General features: G+C 44.1%; 2 protein-coding genes across 2 annotated transcripts; one reads left to right on the forward strand and one right to left on the reverse strand.

The window, feature by feature from the left end:
* The first annotated feature begins 1,800 nt into the window (after window positions 1-1,800).
* Window positions 1,801-14,950, forward strand: LOC128742300 (uncharacterized). The gene is made up of 14 exons (XM_053838632.1): window positions 1,801-2,154; window positions 2,251-2,542; window positions 2,619-3,463; window positions 3,527-3,642; window positions 3,701-3,748; window positions 3,819-4,141; window positions 4,212-5,186; window positions 5,250-5,709; window positions 5,774-6,024; window positions 12,374-13,186; window positions 13,250-13,727; window positions 13,780-14,084; window positions 14,139-14,784; window positions 14,847-14,950. The coding sequence occupies exons 1-13, from the start codon at window positions 1,940-1,942 to the stop codon at window positions 14,319-14,321; spliced, it is 5,304 nt and encodes a 1,767-aa protein (XP_053694607.1). The 5' UTR covers window positions 1,801-1,939; the 3' UTR covers window positions 14,322-14,784; window positions 14,847-14,950.
* Window positions 14,951-15,479: 529 nt separating this feature from the next.
* On the reverse strand, window positions 15,480-17,021 carry LOC128742310 (gastrula zinc finger protein XlCGF46.1-like). The gene is made up of 2 exons (XM_053838643.1): window positions 16,665-17,021; window positions 15,480-16,560 (listed from the first exon to the last, which is right to left on the reverse strand). Exons 1-2 carry the CDS (start codon window positions 16,943-16,945, stop codon window positions 15,498-15,500), a joined length of 1,344 nt encoding a protein of 447 aa, XP_053694618.1. The 5' UTR covers window positions 16,946-17,021; the 3' UTR covers window positions 15,480-15,497.
* Between the last annotated feature and the right edge of the window lie 842 nt (window positions 17,022-17,863).

Here is a 17,863-nt window from a genome sequence, read left to right on the forward strand (position 1 = left end):
AACAGACATCCAAGCGAAATGTCCCCACTTGGATAAAACTTATGTCAAATTAGTTGGGAAACTATAGTGATGATGTCGCTGAAGGCGCATAAAATTCTACACTAAACTCACAACAGCTAGCTTCTGGCGCTAGCATAACGCTTATTGTCCATATATACTAGCGCCAGAGGAGCCAAAGGTTGTCAGTGTGCAAATCAAAAGAATCATTTAGTTGGGAAACTATAGTGGTGGTGACGCTAGCATATTAGCTGATTTTAATTTGCAATTTTATCCAAGAATTCCCGAAAAGTTTGTTCCTGAATGGATGTCTGTTCTCTGTGATCAAACCATCAAAACAATATCAAAGAACAGGGCGGCCAGTTCATACGAGTTTCAGCATATTTAGGGTGGTCAGTTGTTCAAATTAAAAAGTAACCCCGTTAGTTTGCATGAGGAATCGTTCAAACGAACGGGGGTCCACTGTACAACCGCACACTTGGTTGAGGAATCGGCAAACCGTCAAAAGCCACCCCTGACATGAAAACAGACGCCAAGGCTTCCTTAATTCCTTCCCTGTCGGTAAACGACCTCAATTTGCACCGGGATTGGTTACCCGATTTTCACTAAGGTTGCTCGTATGCCGGCAGGAACTACGAGGAGGTAGGAATTAGGGGTTGCTGGATAAGAGGCTGACGAGCAATGTGCGGTCCATTTTATTTCTGCGAATACGCGACACCGACACACAGAGAACAGACATTCATCTTAATTCCGCGGGATGTGTAAAAACCAAAATCGCCATATTGAAAGTATGTGGTAATGTTCCCGTTAGATGGCGCTCCTATCGCTGACAGAACGAGCTTTGATTACTTCGATTAGCTTTGAATTCGTACAAAACATTACAACGGACAGCGTTGCTACAGTAACTATAGTAAGTCAACCTTTAAAAATAAACAAGAACTGTAACCATATTTTTATGCTGTATATTGAGCTACGAAATTGATACCAAGCTATTATCAAATTGATAAAGTAACAGCACTGTATTCGTTGTCAACGATGTTTCTTCCGCTCGTTAGCAATAGTTCTACAACCATCGCTTTTATCGAAAGCATTTCCGACCCTGGTGTATCCAGAACTTCAAATGTTCTTAGTTCCAACATATCCAACTTTATTACACTGTATTTTCATGGCAATGAAGGCTTAACGTTTGATAATCCCTTATGTGATAAGTTTCTATGAAGAAAAAGTTAAAAATACTGCTATTAATTGATGAGAACATAAAATATTTCTTTTTACCTACCTCATATCAAACACTTTTTACCATGCCCAAAAAGAATAAGAAAACATGTTTGTTGTCTTTCAATAAACAAGCACCATCGTTGCTAGAGTGACTGATATTGGAGTTGCCAGTTATTCAAATATGTAGAATATCGCAAGAAAATATATTGAATATGGGAACATGGACGAAGCGCGACTGGTGCACCCTGAGATAGATGTCGCTAATGGTTTGTTCAAAACTTTACACATCATTTGAATGAAATTTTATATGAACATAAATATCTGTTCTCTGTGACCGACATCCACCATCAGAGATCAGTTCAGAGTTTGGAACAACGAAATTCACGACAGGATTGATAAATAAAATAAATAAATAGATCAATCCTGCTTGCGCGGTTTACACCGGTGAAAAATAAAAATCTTGTGAAACGTGATCCACAGGTTCACAGTTGATATTATAATTCTGTGCTACTCTTTCATCCGTTCAAGGTGTAAACGTTTTTAGCGTGTATGAATTGTTTTGGTTTGAAAGTTGCCTGATCCCGGATCGACGGCGTGCCGTGCGTGTTGTTGCGGTTGTTCCTCGCTCCGGCTCCGGCGTGTTCTTCATCATCAAGTCCAAGTCAACGACAAAATCAGGTGAACCGGATAGTAGAAGTGATTTTTATCGTTTGTTGAAAAAAGTATGGATATGGAAGAGCGCGGTTCATCAATACAGGTGGAAGAAGTTATAATACCCGATTTTCTGGATACGAAGTTCGGCGACTCACTAGCCTTTGAGGATGGCTGGTCCGATGAGCAGTCAATGCTGACCGAAGACATAAGTAACGTGAAACATGATCCTGCGATTGATATAATTGATACAACGGCTGATGACGAAATCGGGCTGTCCAGCTTTAGGTATTCTTTTTTAACCTTGAAGCTATTTTTTGTGTGTTTCAGGAATAAACATTATTTCTAAATCAATGTTTCCATTTGATTTTCCGTTCCCATCAGACTTGACAGGCGGGAGTCCAACGCAGAAATAGCAGCTTCTGACTCTGAATCCGAATGTGAAGATAGCAACGGTCAATACAAGGCAGTGCCCGTGAGAGGTTTTCGGTGCAGCAAACGTAATGAACCCCGCAGTGTAAAAGCACCGTGCAGTTGTGCGAAATTTAAATGTTTCCAGAAATATGCCGATGCTACTCGAAAAAGAATGTTGGAAAATCTCTTAAAGCTCCCAAAAGCAGATCAAAATCAGTTCCTGAGTAGCCACATGACTAAGCGGACAACTAAAAGGCCGAAGGTAAATTTAAATTTTTTTTCTGCGTAATAAATCAGATTTAAACAAGCTGAAATTGTCATCTTTGACTCGTCCACAGGTTCTTAACTCAAGGCGTTCATTTTCGCGTTCGTATTTTCTACCTGCACCGAACGGACGGATTAAAGTGTGTAAAGAAATGTTTATGTCAACGTTTGATGTTACGGATAGAATGACTAGACTGTTGGCGGAGAAAAAGCAGATTGGTCGTGGCATTCGGGCGAAAAGTTCGCGATCTCAGCGTGGTTTAAAGACCAACCCTGAAACCCCGCCATCCAATTCTAATGCAAACTGTGATTCTAAATCAGAATGTAAAAATATTGATGCCGGAAGCCCGCATGTGAACCAATTACCGTTGGTAAACGATTTTGACGTAGAAGAATATTTCGAAAAGTATCGGAATCAAACTCTACTGTTTAAGGATGACGAACGGAAACTTGCGCGGCTTGCTCGAATGCGAGCTCCCCGCAGTGTGAAACCACCGTGTAGTTGTTCGAGGTTCAAATGTTTCCTGAAGTTCGATGATGGTAGCCGAAAGAAATTGTTGGAAGATCTACTGAAGCTGCCAATTTTTGGACAAAAGCAGTTTTTAAGCAGCTTCATGACCACTCGGAAAACGAAGCAGTCACGGGTTGTTAGCTCAAGGCGCCTGGTTTCGCGATCATATTTTCTACCTACACCGAACGGTGGGAGGATTGAAGTGTGCAAGGAAATGTTTTTAGCAACATTTGATTGTACGGACAAGAAGCTTCGACTGTTGGCGGAGAAGCAACTTGTTGAACGAGATGTTTCAGCCGGTGATTCAGTATCCGAATGCGGAGAAGAAGATTTCAATGAAGGCGACGAGTCGTCGATTGACCTATTTGAGACGTTAACTGATGACAAAATTGCAGTTTCCAGTTTCAGGTGCAGATTTTTTGGAATTAAAATTTGTTTAAATCGTCTAAATAAGTCCCTCGTTTCCATTAGATTTGACCCCCTTGAGGCTACAGCAGAAATGGCATTGGAGATTGATTCCGTATCAAAATGTGAAAATAGCGAGGTTGAAGACCACGTTGAACGCGTTAACGTTAATCAACGTCAAGGTTTGTCAATTTCGTTCAATGTTCTTTGGTAATATTAATTTAGTATTTTCATTCACAGTTGGCCATGCAAAATCAAATAAAAATGGATTCGCCGAAGTCGATTTTTGTGAGTATTCTTTCACATTTAGTTTGTTCAAAACCCTTATATTAAATATATTAATAAAATCCTTTTACAGATTCTTTATCGCGGTCTAAAGAGGAACGCTTGAAATGTGCCGAAAGTGACACACATAACGTTCCGTCCAAAAAGCATGAAATCAATCAGAAAAAAATCGCTCAATCCCCAGTTTTACAATATAGAAAACAAAATGGCCGTAGGGTTTCGTCAGCTCCCCGCAGTGTAAAACCACCGTGTGGTTGTGCAAAGTTAAACTGTTCTCTGAAGTTTGAAGACGGTTATCGAGAGGAACTACTAGAAAACCTTTTGAAGCTTTCGACCGCAGGACAAAATCAGTTTTTAAGTAACCATATCACTACTCGGACAACCAGAATGCACACGGTAAATTTGATAGAAAAATATTTAAATTAATCAAAAATGACAAAACTTTGTTTCGAACCGGTCCGCACAGGTGCTCAACTCAAGGCGCTCATTTTCGCGGTCATACTATCTACCTACACCCAGCGGAAGGGTTAAAGTTTGCAAAGAAATGTTTACCTCAACGTTTGATATTTCGGATAGAAAGACTAGACTGTTGGCCAAGAAGCAACTAATTCACCGAGGTATTGTAGCGGATGATTCGAAAACGCAACGCAATGGAAAAATTAATGTTGAAGGCTTTGACGAAAGCGAATCGTCCTCTGCTTCTGAACCGGAATGTGAAGATATCGATAACGACAGCCAACAAATGCGTGAAGATACCGACGATGGCGGTCAAGAAGTGCTGGACGGTATCGACGACGTTGATCAAAAAATATCTGAAGATATCGACGACGTCGGCCAAGAAGTGCTGGACAATGGCGACGACATCGGCCAAGAAGTGCTGGACAATGGCGACGACGAAAACCAAGAAGTTCGTGAAGGTATCCATGACAGCGGCCAAGAAGTGAATGATGATATTTACGTCGATTACCAAGTATTGTATAAAAATACCGATGACGATAACTTTGAAGCATGTGACAGTATCGACGGCTACCTAGAATTGCGCGAAGATATCGACGACGACGGTCAAGTAGTGGAAACTGAATTGCCATTAGTAAATGATTTCAATATAGAAGCATATTTCCAAAAGTATCATACACAAAATCCAATCATCGACGATGTTAAACCGGTCAAGGAAAAGAAGATGCCCAGAATTCATCAAACAAGACTGACGCAGTACGCTCGAATGCGAGGTTTGGAGTACAGGCAGCATGCCGGCCGTGGAATTTCAGTGCCTTCCCGCAGTGTGAAGCCGCCTTGTAGTTGCTCTTATTTCAAATGTTTCCTTAAGTTTGATGACGCTACTCGAAAGAAACTATTAGCAAATCTCTTGAAGCTTACAACTACCAGACAAAATGCGTTCTTGAGCAACCTCATAACTACTAGGAAATCAAAACGATCACGGGTAAGTCGAAAGTTTTGCTTTTTCTAAATAAAAACCAACTCTATTTCTATCACTTCCGCGCAGCTTCTCAACACAAGGCGCTCATCTTTGCGGTCATATTTTCTACCAACACCTAACGGAAGAGTTCAAGTCTGCAGAGAAATGTTTATGTCAACGTTTGACGTTAAGGGTAAAAAAATTCGAGTCTTGGTCAAGAGGCAACTAATGCATGACGAAAAAGTAAAAGTTGAAAGCTTTGATGAAGGCGAATTGTCCTACAGCGGGTGCGATCCACTGTTCAACAAGTCCATCTGCTCTTCCGCTTCCGCTGACGATGCAGAGTTGCCCAGTGCGGGAGACAGTGTGCTAGATACTTCGCGTCCAAAATCAGTAATTGCAAACTCTGATTCTGAATCGGAATTTAAAGGTTTCGACGACGACGACGACGGCCAAGAAGTGCATACTAAATTATCACTAATAAACGATTTTAATATACAAGAACGTTTCGATAAGTGTCAAGCTCAAGCTGCTAAGGAAAATCTAGGTGCGTGCAGTTTACAGTATTCTATGTTTCGTAACAAACTAATGCCGGTTTTGCACTTTTACAGATTCTTACCGAAGCTTTGCACAGTATGCTCGAATGCGAGGCTTGGGTTATAGACGGTACGCCGGCCGTGGCTGTTCGGTGCCTCCTCGCAGTGTCAAACCACCCTGTAGTTGCTCAAAGTTCAAATGTTTCCTGAAATTGGACGATGCTACTAGAGCGAAACTATTGGAAGGTCTTTTGAAGCTAACAATTTGCGGACAAAATCAGTTCTTGAGTAACCACTTGACTATTCGAACCACTATACGGTCGCAGGTAATTGAACGCTAATAATTTGGTCATTTCTCAACCAACTCGAAAGATATTTGTATCAGTCGATCAGAAGGTTTTCTAAAAATTGTATAAAAATTACGATGTTCCACCGGAGACAGGAAATACTATCGCCTTGTCGAAGTCTCTTGCGTGTTTCAACTTACTTAGGTGGCTTGCCGTCCTAAGACAAAGCCTGTTGAACAAAGTTTCTCCATGTAACTCGGTTGAGGGCTACCGCTCTCCAATTCCTCGGACACCGAGTACTCTCCGCCAGATCTCGCTCCACCTGGTCTAACCATTGCTCGCTGTGCTCCTGGTCGTCTTGTTCCTACCGGATTTGAGGCGACCACCATCTTTGCAGGGTAGTTGTCCGGCATTCTTGCAACCTGCCCTGCGCTGCCCATCGTATCCGTCCAGCTTTAGCCACCTTCTAGATACTGGGTTCGCTATAGAGCCTCGCGAGTTCATGGTTCATCCTCCGCCTCCATACTCCGTTCTCCTGTACGCCGCCGAAGATCGTTCTTAGCACTCGTCGTTCAAAAACTCCGAGCACTCGCAGGTCCTCCTCGAGCATTGTCCATGTTTCATGCCCGCAGAGAACAACCGGTCTAATAAGCATCTTGTACAGGGTGCACTTTGTACGGGAACTTAGTCTGCTAGACCGCAATTGCTTGAGGAGCCCATAGTAAGCACGACTTCCGCTGATAATACGCTAATACTTCGAAAGCACACCTGGAGACACCCGCATGGTGCAGCGTGCTCCCGAATCGATCATGTCTTAATTGATGGCCGACACGTTTCTGATGTCATAGACGTCAGGTCCTTCAGAGGCATAGACTCTGATCATTATCTAGTGGTGTGCAAGATTCGCGCTAGGCTGTCAAGTTCCAGAAGACAGAGAGCTATGCGGCAGAAAATCAAGCAACTATCGGCTAAGGGCGTAGCAACAGCGGCGGATCCATGATGTGTTAAAAAGCACAGCCATTGAGCTACTGGGTATCGGAACAAGCCTACCAAGAAAGGGCTGGTTTGATGAAGAGTGCCATAGAGTGACAGATGAGAAGAGCGTGGCTAGGAGTCGCATGCTCACTGCGGCAACACGCAGGGAACGATATAAAGAGCTACAAGCAGCAGAGAAAAGAACCCATCGGCGTCGTAAGTGTGAGTACCAGGAGCAGCTGCAGTGAGGTAGAAGGTGGTTGTGCCAGGAAAGACGCGATTGATGTGCAACGGCAAGGTTCCGTCCTTGCTCCTGCTGACTAACGAGGCTCTGGTGGCTACCAGGCGGAAAGAGCACTTTGAAGAGCTTCTGAATGGTATAGGTAATGGAAAAAGTGTCAGACCCAGAATACGAACTGGGGAAGATAGTCAGGCTGTGGAACCACCCACACTAGTTGCAGTTAAAAAGGTGATAGAAGAGCTTATAAACGGAACGGCTGCTGGGAAGGACTGAATTCCGGCCGAACTTCTGAAAGTTCAGACTGGCTTGATGGTATCATTTCCCCGATATACAAGAAGGGACACCGACTCAATTGTAGTAGCTATCGGGGCATTACACTTCTAAATTCTGTCGGCGATTACCTGTGTGGTTTTCGAGAAGGAAGATCGACTATACGATCAAATGTTCACCTTGCGTCAAATCCGTGACAAATTTCGGGAATACAACTTGCGCACTTACCATCTATTTGTGGATTTTAAGGCAGCGTACGAGTCAGTGGAAAGAAATGAATTATAGATTTATTTATCTATAGATTTATTATTTATTATTTATTGAATAAAATTCATCTGACAAAATATTGTCTTAATCTATACCTATAAAGAAGGATTTCTGTCTGTCTGTCTGTCTGTCTGTCTGTCTGTCTGTCTGTCTGTCTGTCTGTCTGTCTGTCTGTCTGTCTGTCTGTCTGTCTGTCTGTCTGTCTGTCTGTCTGTCTGTCTGTCTGTCTGTCTGTCTGTCTGTCTGTCTGTCTGTCTGTCTGTCTGTCTGTCTGTCTGTCTGTCTGTCTGTCTGTCTGTCTGTCTGTCTGTCTGTCTGTCTGTCTGTCTGTCTGTCTGTCTGTCTGTCTGTCTGTCTGTCTGTCTGTCTGTCTGTCTGTCTGTCTGTCTGTCTGTCTGTCTGTCTGTCTGTCTGTCTGTCTGTCTGTCTGTCTGTCTGTCTGTCTGTCTGTCTGTCTGTCTGTCTGTCTGTCTGTCTGTCTGTCTGTCTGTCTGTCTGTCTGTCTGTCTGTCTGTCTGTCTGTCTGTCTGTCTGTCTGTCTGTCTGTCTGTCTGTCTGTCTGTCTGTCTGTCTGTCTGTCTGTCTGTCTGTCTGTCTGTCTGTCTGTCTGTCTGTCTGTCTGTCTGTCTGTCTGTCTGTCTGTCTGTCTGTCTGTCTGTCTGTCTGTCTGTCTGTCTGTCTGTCTGTCTGTCTGTCTGTCTGTCTGTCTGTCTGTCTGTCTGTCTGTCTGTCTGTCTGTCTGTCTGTCTGTCTGTCTGTCTGTCTGTCTGTCTGTCTGTCTGTCTGTCTGTCTGTCTGTCTGTCTGTCTGTCTGTCTGTCTGTCTGTCTGTCTGTCTGTCTGTCTGTCTGTCTGTCTGTCTGTCTGTCTGTCTGTCTGTCTGTCTGTCTGTCTGTCTGTCTGTCTGTCTGTCTGTCTGTCTGTCTGTCTGTCTGTCTGTCTGTCTGTCTGTCTGTCTGTCTGTCTGTCTGTCTGTCTGTCTGTCTGTCTGTCTGTCTGTCTGTCTGTCTGTCTGTCTGTCTGTCTGTCTGTCTGTCTGTCTGTCTGTCTGTCTGTCTGTCTGTCTGTCTGTCTGTCTGTCTGTCTGTCTGTCTGTCTGTCTGTCTGTCTGTCTGTCTGTCTGTCTGTCTGTCTGTCTGTCTGTCTGTCTGTCTGTCTGTCTGTCTGTCTGTCTGTCTGTCTGTCTGTCTGTCTGTCTGTCTGTCTGTCTGTCTGTCTGTCTGTCTGTCTGTCTGTCTGTCTGTCTGTCTGTCTGTCTGTCTGTCTGTCTGTCTGTCTGTCTGTCTGTCTGTCTGTCTGTCTGTCTGTCTGTCTGTCTGTCTGTCTGTCTGTCTGTCTGTCTGTCTGTCTGTCTGTCTGTCTGTCTGTCTGTCTGTCTGTCTGTCTGTCTGTCTGTCTGTCTGTCTGTCTGTCTGTCTGTCTGTCTGTCTGTCTGTCTGTCTGTCTGTCTGTCTGTCTGTCTGTCTGTCTGTCTGTCTGTCTGTCTGTCTGTCTGTCTGTCTGTCTGTCTGTCTGTCTGTCTGTCTGTCTGTCTGTCTGTCTGTCTGTCTGTCTGTCTGTCTGTCTGTCTGTCTGTCTGTCTGTCTGTCTGTCTGTCTGTCTGTCTGTCTGTCTGTCTGTCTGTCTGTCTGTCTGTCTGTCTGTCTGTCTGTCTGTCTGTCTGTCTGTCTGTCTGTCTGTCTGTCTGTCTGTCTGTCTGTCTGTCTGTCTGTCTGTCTGTCTGTCTGTCTGTCTGTCTGTCTGTCTGTCTGTCTGTCTGTCTGTCTGTCTGTCTGTCTGTCTGTCTGTCTGTCTGTCTGTCTGTCTGTCTGTCTGTCTGTCTGTCTGTCTGTCTGTCTGTCTGTCTGTCTGTCTGTCTGTCTGTCTGTCTGTCTGTCTGTCTGTCTGTCTGTCTGTCTGTCTGTCTGTCTGTCTGTCTGTCTGTCTGTCTGTCTGTCTGTCTGTCTGTCTGTCTGTCTGTCTGTCTGTCTGTCTGTCTGTCTGTCTGTCTGTCTGTCTGTCTGTCTGTCTGTCTGTCTGTCTGTCTGTCTGTCTGTCTGTCTGTCTGTCTGTCTGTCTGTCTGTCTGTCTGTCTGTCTGTCTGTCTGTCTGTCTGTCTGTCTGTCTGTCTGTCTGTCTGTCTGTCTGTCTGTCTGTCTGTCTGTCTGTCTGTCTGTCTGTCTGTCTGTCTGTCTGTCTGTCTGTCTGTCTGTCTGTCTGTCTGTCTGTCTGTCTGTCTGTCTGTCTGTCTGTCTGTCTGTCTGTCTGTCTGTCTGTCTGTCTGTCTGTCTGTCTGTCTGTCTGTCTGTCTGTCTGTCTGTCTGTCTGTCTGTCTGTCTGTCTGTCTGTCTGTCTGTCTGTCTGTCTGTCTGTCTGTCTGTCTGTCTGTCTGTCTGTCTGTCTGTCTGTCTGTCTGTCTGTCTGTCTGTCTGTCTGTCTGTCTGTCTGTCTGTCTGTCTGTCTGTCTGTCTGTCTGTCTGTCTGTCTGTCTGTCTGTCTGTCTGTCTGTCTGTCTGTCTGTCTGTCTGTCTGTCTGTCTGTCTGTCTGTCTGTCTGTCTGTCTGTCTGTCTGTCTGTCTGTCTGTCTGTCTGTCTGTCTGTCTGTCTGTCTGTCTGTCTGTCTGTCTGTCTGTCTGTCTGTCTGTCTGTCTGTCTGTCTGTCTGTCTGTCTGTCTGTCTGTCTGTCTGTCTGTCTGTCTGTCTGTCTGTCTGTCTGTCTGTCTGTCTGTCTGTCTGTCTGTCTGTCTGTCTGTCTGTCTGTCTGTCTGTCTGTCTGTCTGTCTGTCTGTCTGTCTGTCTGTCTGTCTGTCTGTCTGTCTGTCTGTCTGTCTGTCTGTCTGTCTGTCTGTCTGTCTGTCTGTCTGTCTGTCTGTCTGTCTGTCTGTCTGTCTGTCTGTCTGTCTGTCTGTCTGTCTGTCTGTCTGTCTGTCTGTCTGTCTGTCTGTCTGTCTGTCTGTCTGTCTGTCTGTCTGTCTGTCTGTCTGTCTGTCTGTCTGTCTGTCTGTCTGTCTGTCTGTCTGTCTGTCTGTCTGTCTGTCTGTCTGTCTGTCTGTCTGTCTGTCTGTCTGTCTGTCTGTCTGTCTGTCTGTCTGTCTGTCTGTCTGTCTGTCTGTCTGTCTGTCTGTCTGTCTGTCTGTCTGTCTGTCTGTCTGTCTGTCTGTCTGTCTGTCTGTCTGTCTGTCTGTCTGTCTGTCTGTCTGTCTGTCTGTCTGTCTGTCTGTCTGTCTGTCTGTCTGTCTGTCTGTCTGTCTGTCTGTCTGTCTGTCTGTCTGTCTGTCTGTCTGTCTGTCTGTCTGTCTGTCTGTCTGTCTGTCTGTCTGTCTGTCTGTCTGTCTGTCTGTCTGTCTGTCTGTCTGTCTGTCTGTCTGTCTGTCTGTCTGTCTGTCTGTCTGTCTGTCTGTCTGTCTGTCTGTCTGTCTGTCTGTCTGTCTGTCTGTCTGTCTGTCTGTCTGTCTGTTGAGCCTACTTCTCCCTTCGCAAGACGTTTCGATCAAGGAGCATACGCCGCACAAAGCTGACGATGTACAAATCGCGAATCAGACCGGTAGTCCTCTACGGACTTGAGACAGTAACTTTACTTACGAAAGACATTCGTGCACTTGCCGTTTTTGAACGAAAGGTGTTGCGGACTATTTTTGGCGGAGTACAGACGGAAAGCGGAGAGTGGCGGAGACGTATGAATCACGAGCTACAGGCCCTGCTTGGAGAGATACACCTGGCGAAAGTTGGGAGACTACGGTGGGCCGGCCACGTCGCAAGGATGCCGGACGACTGTGTAGTGAAATCCGTTCTCTTCAAGAACCCCACCGGCACCAGGAATAGAGGGGCTCAACGTGCTAGATGGCTCGACCAGGTTGAAGCCGACTTGCGTGCGTCGAGACGCGCAACGAATTGGCGATGGGTAGCCCAGGACCGAGTACAATGGAGAGGAATTCTTGATACGGCAAGAGCCACCCCGGCTCTCGGCTGAATAAGTAAGTAAGCAAGGAGAACTTGGGCGAGGTCGTCAGCTTTGAGGTAGACCACGATCTCGTTGGGTGTATGCGATCGAGGAAGATGCACGCGCAGCAGGAATGCAGGGTGTCTAGAGACAGGCAACCCAAAACCGAGAATCCTGGATATCACTAATGCATTAGACTAAGATCCGCTAATATGAATTGTATTCCGTATCAAGGTTCGTTACAAGGCTTCAAAGGACGGTGGTTCCCTATTTTACCTACGCTAGCTGCTGATCACATTCGCCTTCTGAGATGACTTGTAGCTTTGAAAGGGGAGGGGGGGGGAGATGTAGCGCCCTTAGTCTTTTACGGTCCGCACAGTATTGGCCTAGCTTATCATTCAGGTTCCAGTCACCAAAACGCTCACGGTCGCGGTTACTATTACATGGTTACTATTTTTGCAAGTGCAGCGCAACAGTAGTTGAAAATGTAAAATTAAACGAGTCGTTTGTAACAGGTCCAGCCGTATGACTGGCTAAGAGAGAGAGAGATACGTTTTCTTTCCCGGGGTCCGTTACTCCCAGATTTGGCGATTAAGATTGATTGTCCACACTTGACAATGGCGTTAAATCGGACTCCTTGGGAAACTTGTCCCCTTTAATTTTCTGTAAAAAAGAATAAACTTTATCCTATTGAAATTTTCAAAATGCTCTTCGCAGGTGCCAAACTCGAAGCGCTCATTTACGCGATCGTATTTCCTACCTACACCCAATGGAAGGGTCAAAGTCTGCAGGGAAATGTTTATCTCAACGTTTGACATTACGGACAAAAAGATACGACAATTGGCGAAGAAGCAACTAATTGAGCGAAGCATTACAGCGGTGGATTTAAAATCTCAAAATGGTGAAAAAACGGCAACTGAAGACTCCGATGGAGATGATGAAGCATCCTATATCGAGTGCGATCCACTACTGTTCAACAAGTCCGTCTATTCCTCCGCTTCCGATGAACATGTAGAATTACCCAGCGAAGGACATAGTTCTCCAAATTGGTCAAGCATAAAACTAGAAATTACTTACTGTGATTCTGAGTCGGAAAGGGGAAATATTGGCGATCATGACAGTCAGCGTGAAGAAGTCGATAACGATAGCCAAGAAGTAAATACTGAATCACCATTATTAGCAAACGATTTCAATCTAGAAGAATATTTCGAAAAATATCAAAAGCAAACTCTAATCATCAACGATGATGAACCTGTCAAGGAAAAGAAGAAACCCAAAGTTAATCCAACAAAATTGGCGCAGTACGCCCGAATGCGAGGTTTGGAGTACAGGCAGTATGCCGGCCGTGGAACATTAGTGCCTCCCCGCAGTGTGAAACCGCCATGTAGTTGCTCGTTGTTAAAATGCTATCTGAACTTTAACGATGGCACTCGAAAGAAACTCTTGGAAAAACTCCTGAAACTTACAACTGCCGAACAAAATCAGTTCTTGAGCAACCACATGACTACTCGGAAAACAAAACGGTCACGGGTAAATCGAAAGTTCTGCTTTTTCTAAATAAAAACAGCTTTAATTTTTAACTTGTTCACGCAGGTTCATTACTCACGGCGTTCATTTACACGAACATATTTTCTACCTACACCTAAGGGAAAAGTTCAAGTCTGCAGAGAAATGTTTGCGGCAACGTTTGACGTTACGGATAGAAAGCTTCAAAACTTGGCCGACAAGCAACTAATCGAACGGAGTATTTCAGCGGTTGATTCAGATTCTCAACATGACGAAAAAGCAGCAATTGAAAACTGTAATGACGACGAATCGTCCTACATCGAGTGCGACTCTAGTAATATGTCTTGGAGTCCAAAGAAGGAAATTGATTCTGAATCAGAATATGAAAATATCGTTGGTGAAGACCAAGAAGTGTACGACGATAGTGACACTGATAGCCAACAAATAGATACTGATGAAATAGCGATTGTTGAAGAATTTAATGTTGAAAAGTACTTCGAAAGCTATCAGGATCAAACTCTAATCAATGACGATGATAAGTCGGTCAATTTTGGTGAAAATCAAGGTTTGTCAATTTCATTTCTTTATAAGTAACTATTTAATGTAACCCTCCACAGACTCTTCGTCACTGCTCAGCTGGACTGGAGCGCAGTTGGAAGATGCAAGCAACCCTCTTACCCATCAACGTAAATTTATACAACATGCCCGGCTGCGAGGTTTGGAGCATTGGCAGACTAATGGAGTTCTAGTGCCTCCACGCAGTGTGAAACCACCGTGTGGTTGTTCGAGGCGTAAATGTTTCCGAAAATATGATGATTCCGTTCGGAAAAAGATGTTGGAAAGTCTACTGAAACTTACCAGCTCCGGACAAAAACGGTTCCTAAGCAGCCACATGGTGATTCGGGCCGCTGGAAAGGGAAAGGTAGGTTGAAAGTTTCTTTTGGGCCAAAATAACTTTCTATTTTTAATTTATCAGCGCTCCACCAGCTCAAGGCGCCTATTTTCGCGGTCGTACTTTTTACCCGCTCCGAACGGATGGATTGAAGTGTGCAAAGAAATGTTTTGTTCAACGTTTGATATTAAAGATAAAAAGCTTCGATTATTGGCGGAGAAGCAGCTTCTTGACCGAGGCATTTCAGCGGATGATTTAAGGCTTTGAAAGGCTGCACTTAAGAGCATCTACGAAACAGAAGGCTTTATAATAAACAACTGTGATTAGTACAAACTTGTCGGCACACTCAAATTAGTGAAGACGATCAACTAGCGGAAACTGAAGTTTCAAGACGACATTTCCAAACTACATTGATTGAAAAGGCTGGTAATCCTACGTTTAATATCGTTCGTTTTTTGCAATCAACAAAAGTGATTGTGAATCAACAAAGTGACTTCGCTCAGGAAACTTTAACTCAGACACGTTCATATACGGTTGTATCTAGCAATGCTAAAAGGCAGCACGGAAGATGGTAATGCACCACAAAATTATCATCAACCGTTGTTATCACCAACGGATCAACTAATAGACACATGGAAGTTGCCCTACCTATCCCATCCAAAAAGGCCAAAAAGTTCCAAAAGAAACATTGACAGAGACCCCGCCGACCGTTGGAGTCACCCACTGTTAGGTTGTATTTGTGTTGACAGCTAAATTAATTTAAGTTTATGGTTTCATTTATTTCATCAACAGACTAGCACGGTCCCAATGGTAACATAAAACTAGTGGTCAAGAGTATAAATAAATCATAAATTGAAAACGAGCCAACAAAATAATTGGATTGGATTCTTGACCGGCTTAAGATGTTGGTTTTACGAATAGAAGCAATATGAGTATTATTTGATCCTTGTAACCAGAGCAATAATATAATTTAGTCTTCAGTCAACCGTTAAGCGGTTCAGTTCCATGTCTCATCCCTTCCGAATATTGAATAGCTTGTGGACCCAGAAGGATCGTAGCATTGCAATGTATCGAGCTGTTTGACTTTTTTGACGTAGGACTACGTCTTACTTTAATAGGGTGACACGTTGGAGAAGCAAAAATGACCGCGACACGACAAAGTGATAGATTTTGAACGCTTATAGCTCAGCCAATTCTGAATATATTTTTATGATTTGCATACCATTCGAATCACAAAATATCAGCCTTTTATATAGTTTTTATTGAAGTGTCGTTACCTCTTCCTAAAAACTTTTTGGATAGTGTTCACTCAGCTGTAAATGTTTTACTCAAGTTGTATGGAAAAACTGCTGCGATTTATTAATCCGAGAATCGTACTAAACAACCTAACATTCAAGAATACTGGAACGAAATACGAATCCGAGTTCCTGAAGACACACCGGTCTACTCCTTGGGGTCCTGGTGAAGTTTCTTGTGCATCTGCAAATAGTATTTCGACAGGTACGACAAGCCGCAAATGTCGCACATGAACTGTCGCTCTCCGGTGTGACCCGGCATATGCTCTACGAGCTTGTAGCGAAACATAAACCCTCTGGAGCAGATTTCGCATTTGTACGGCCGGTACCGGCTGTGTCTTTTCTTGTGAACCTTCAACTGCTTGGCCGTCTTGAAGGACGAGCTGCAAAGGTCGCACCCGAACGGTCGTTCTTCCGTGTGGCTAACCATATGCTCGGTGAGACGGCAAGCGGTCGCAAAGATTTTTTCGCAAACCGAGCATTTGAATGCACGTTCAGTTGTGGTGTAGTTGTGCGTTTTTTTGTGCTTCTTTAAATCGTTAACAGCCTTGTATGAGAAGCCACAAATGTCACAGTGGAATGGACGGTCCTCGGTGTGACACGTTGCGTGCGCTTTTAGCCGTGAAAGAGTTTCGTACTGATTTCCGCAAAACTCGCACTGATGCGCTAGTTTCGCACTGTGCGTTCGTTTGTGGATTGTCAAGTCGAAACTTGACCTAAACGATGAACCGCAATCGCCACAGTCGAGCTGCCGTTCCTCGGCATGGGACGAAAGGTGATGTCTTAGCTGTGAACGCGACGTAAATTCTTTCCCGCAAAACTCACACTTCATCGAACTGTGCATTTTACGGTGCTCTAATAATTTCTCCTTCAGATAAAATCTATAGCCACAAATGTCGCATCTGAAATTTTTCTTCGTTTCATGAATCGACATGTGCAAGTTTAGTCTGCTGAGTGTGGTAAATTTTCTGTTACATTTCTCACAGCTCCTTACTTTGGTTTTGTGCATTCGTTGGATGTGCCGTTCCAACCCAGCCCTGCTGAGGAATTCGGTATTGCAAATATCGCACTGAATCAATTCGGTGCTCGTATGAACGTCCATGTGCAGTAGAAACGGTCGCTCCCGTTGGTACTGTTTGCCGCAAATACTACAGCAATATTCTGTTACCCTATGGGCAGCAGTGGAGTTTGGCGCCACATTCTCCGCGTGACTGGAACAGAAGAGAAAGCGCTGAAAATGTGCGTGTACTGTACCGCGGCTTTAATGATCGTTCCAATAGAACGAATAAATCTTATATATAGACAGTAAATTTACCTGAAACTGGAAACTGCTACTTCGTCGCTAGCCGCTGCTGCGGTCGGCAACTCGGGTAGTGGTTTGGTTACAACGGCTTTTTCATTCTCCAGATCGTTGGGCGATTCAGTTGCCGATCGAATCGTCTCACTGAAGCAATACTGGCCACTCTCGGGGTTTTGCAGTTTCTGTTCCGTATCCAGAACGTCCAAAACATCCGATATCATAACTTCCTCCACCTTAATTATTGTGGATAACTGCTCCTTTTTAACCGGTACAGTGCTTTCGGTTGTGTTATCCATTAGTACGATTATTAGTACATACACTTTGGAAAAGAATAACAGTTTAATTTGATGCAGTTTTGTTTTCTTTACCAATCAATCATAAATAATATTATATCAAATTAATGCGCACGGATCGAATCAATGCGGCAGCGGCCAGCGGCACCGAAGACCGAACATCAACAAGACGTGAATGTCGTAACGTAAACAAAAAACCATTTGACAGATTTCACTATAAGGTTTTGCACGGGCGAGCATAACCTCACTTCTTTGACGTCTATCAGTGGTTTGTTTACATGGACTTGGAACATGGGTTAACAAGTTGAAACTGAATATTGCTTAAGGCCTTAACGGCAAGTCAGAAAAGCACAAAAACTGCCATTCCGAGTAGTTTGGAGGGCGACACTGCTGGATAATATGCTTTTAAAACGTTTAACTCCAATTTATGCATATCGCGTTCGCCTAACAAATAGTAAACAAACCACGAGTGGATGTCAAATGGGTGAATTGCGTTCATTCCGGTTCATTCGTGACGTCACCTTGCAAAACCTTATACACGCTCGTGAAATTTCGCTCACAAAAAGTGGAACAACTCGCTCAAAATCTGGGTAATCTTCCACGCACCATCTTGAGGTACTCTTACTTGTTTCATGAGTTCAAAACGGAAAGCTCTAACAGCCGGGATAGTTGTTTTAAACTTTGCGGATGTGGTTGAAGTGATATTTAACAGATAAAAGCTCTTCTGAATTACATTTCGTCCAACAATATTGACATATGTAATAGAGAGAGTTCGCCAACATTTATAAATTCCATTCGTGATGAGGTCCTTGATCTTTCGATCTGCAGTGACCTTCTGTCAGAAAAGATTGTGGATTGGCCTGTTTCTGATGAAGAATCATTGTCCGACCACAAGCATATTAGGTTTGATTATAAAGCCGA

Source organism: Sabethes cyaneus, chromosome 1 (assembly GCF_943734655.1).
Source record: "Sabethes cyaneus chromosome 1, idSabCyanKW18_F2, whole genome shotgun sequence".
NCBI classification, from domain to species: Eukaryota; Metazoa; Arthropoda; class Insecta; order Diptera; family Culicidae; genus Sabethes; species Sabethes cyaneus.

What these genes read in the sequence shown, in the direction of transcription:
- LOC128742300 (XM_053838632.1), top strand. Translation starts at nt 1,940, where the DNA reads ATGGATATGGAAGAGCGCGGTTCATCAATACAGGTGGAAGAAGTTATA. An exon ending in TAACGTTAATCAACGTCAAG is followed by an intron (nt 3,643 to 3,700) that starts GTTTGTCAATTT and finishes TTTCATTCACAG; the next exon opens with TTGGCCATGCAAAATCAAAT. An exon ending in ATTCGCCGAAGTCGATTTTT is followed by an intron (nt 3,749 to 3,818) that starts GTGAGTATTCTT and finishes ATCCTTTTACAG; the next exon opens with ATTCTTTATCGCGGTCTAAA.
- LOC128742310 (XM_053838643.1), bottom strand. Translation starts at nt 16,945, where the DNA reads ATGGATAACACAACCGAAAGCACTGTACCGGTTAAAAAGGAGCAGTTA. An exon ending in GTAGCAGTTTCCAGTTTCAG is followed by an intron (nt 16,561 to 16,664) that starts GTAAATTTACTG and finishes CTTCTGTTCCAG; the next exon opens with TCACGCGGAGAATGTGGCGC.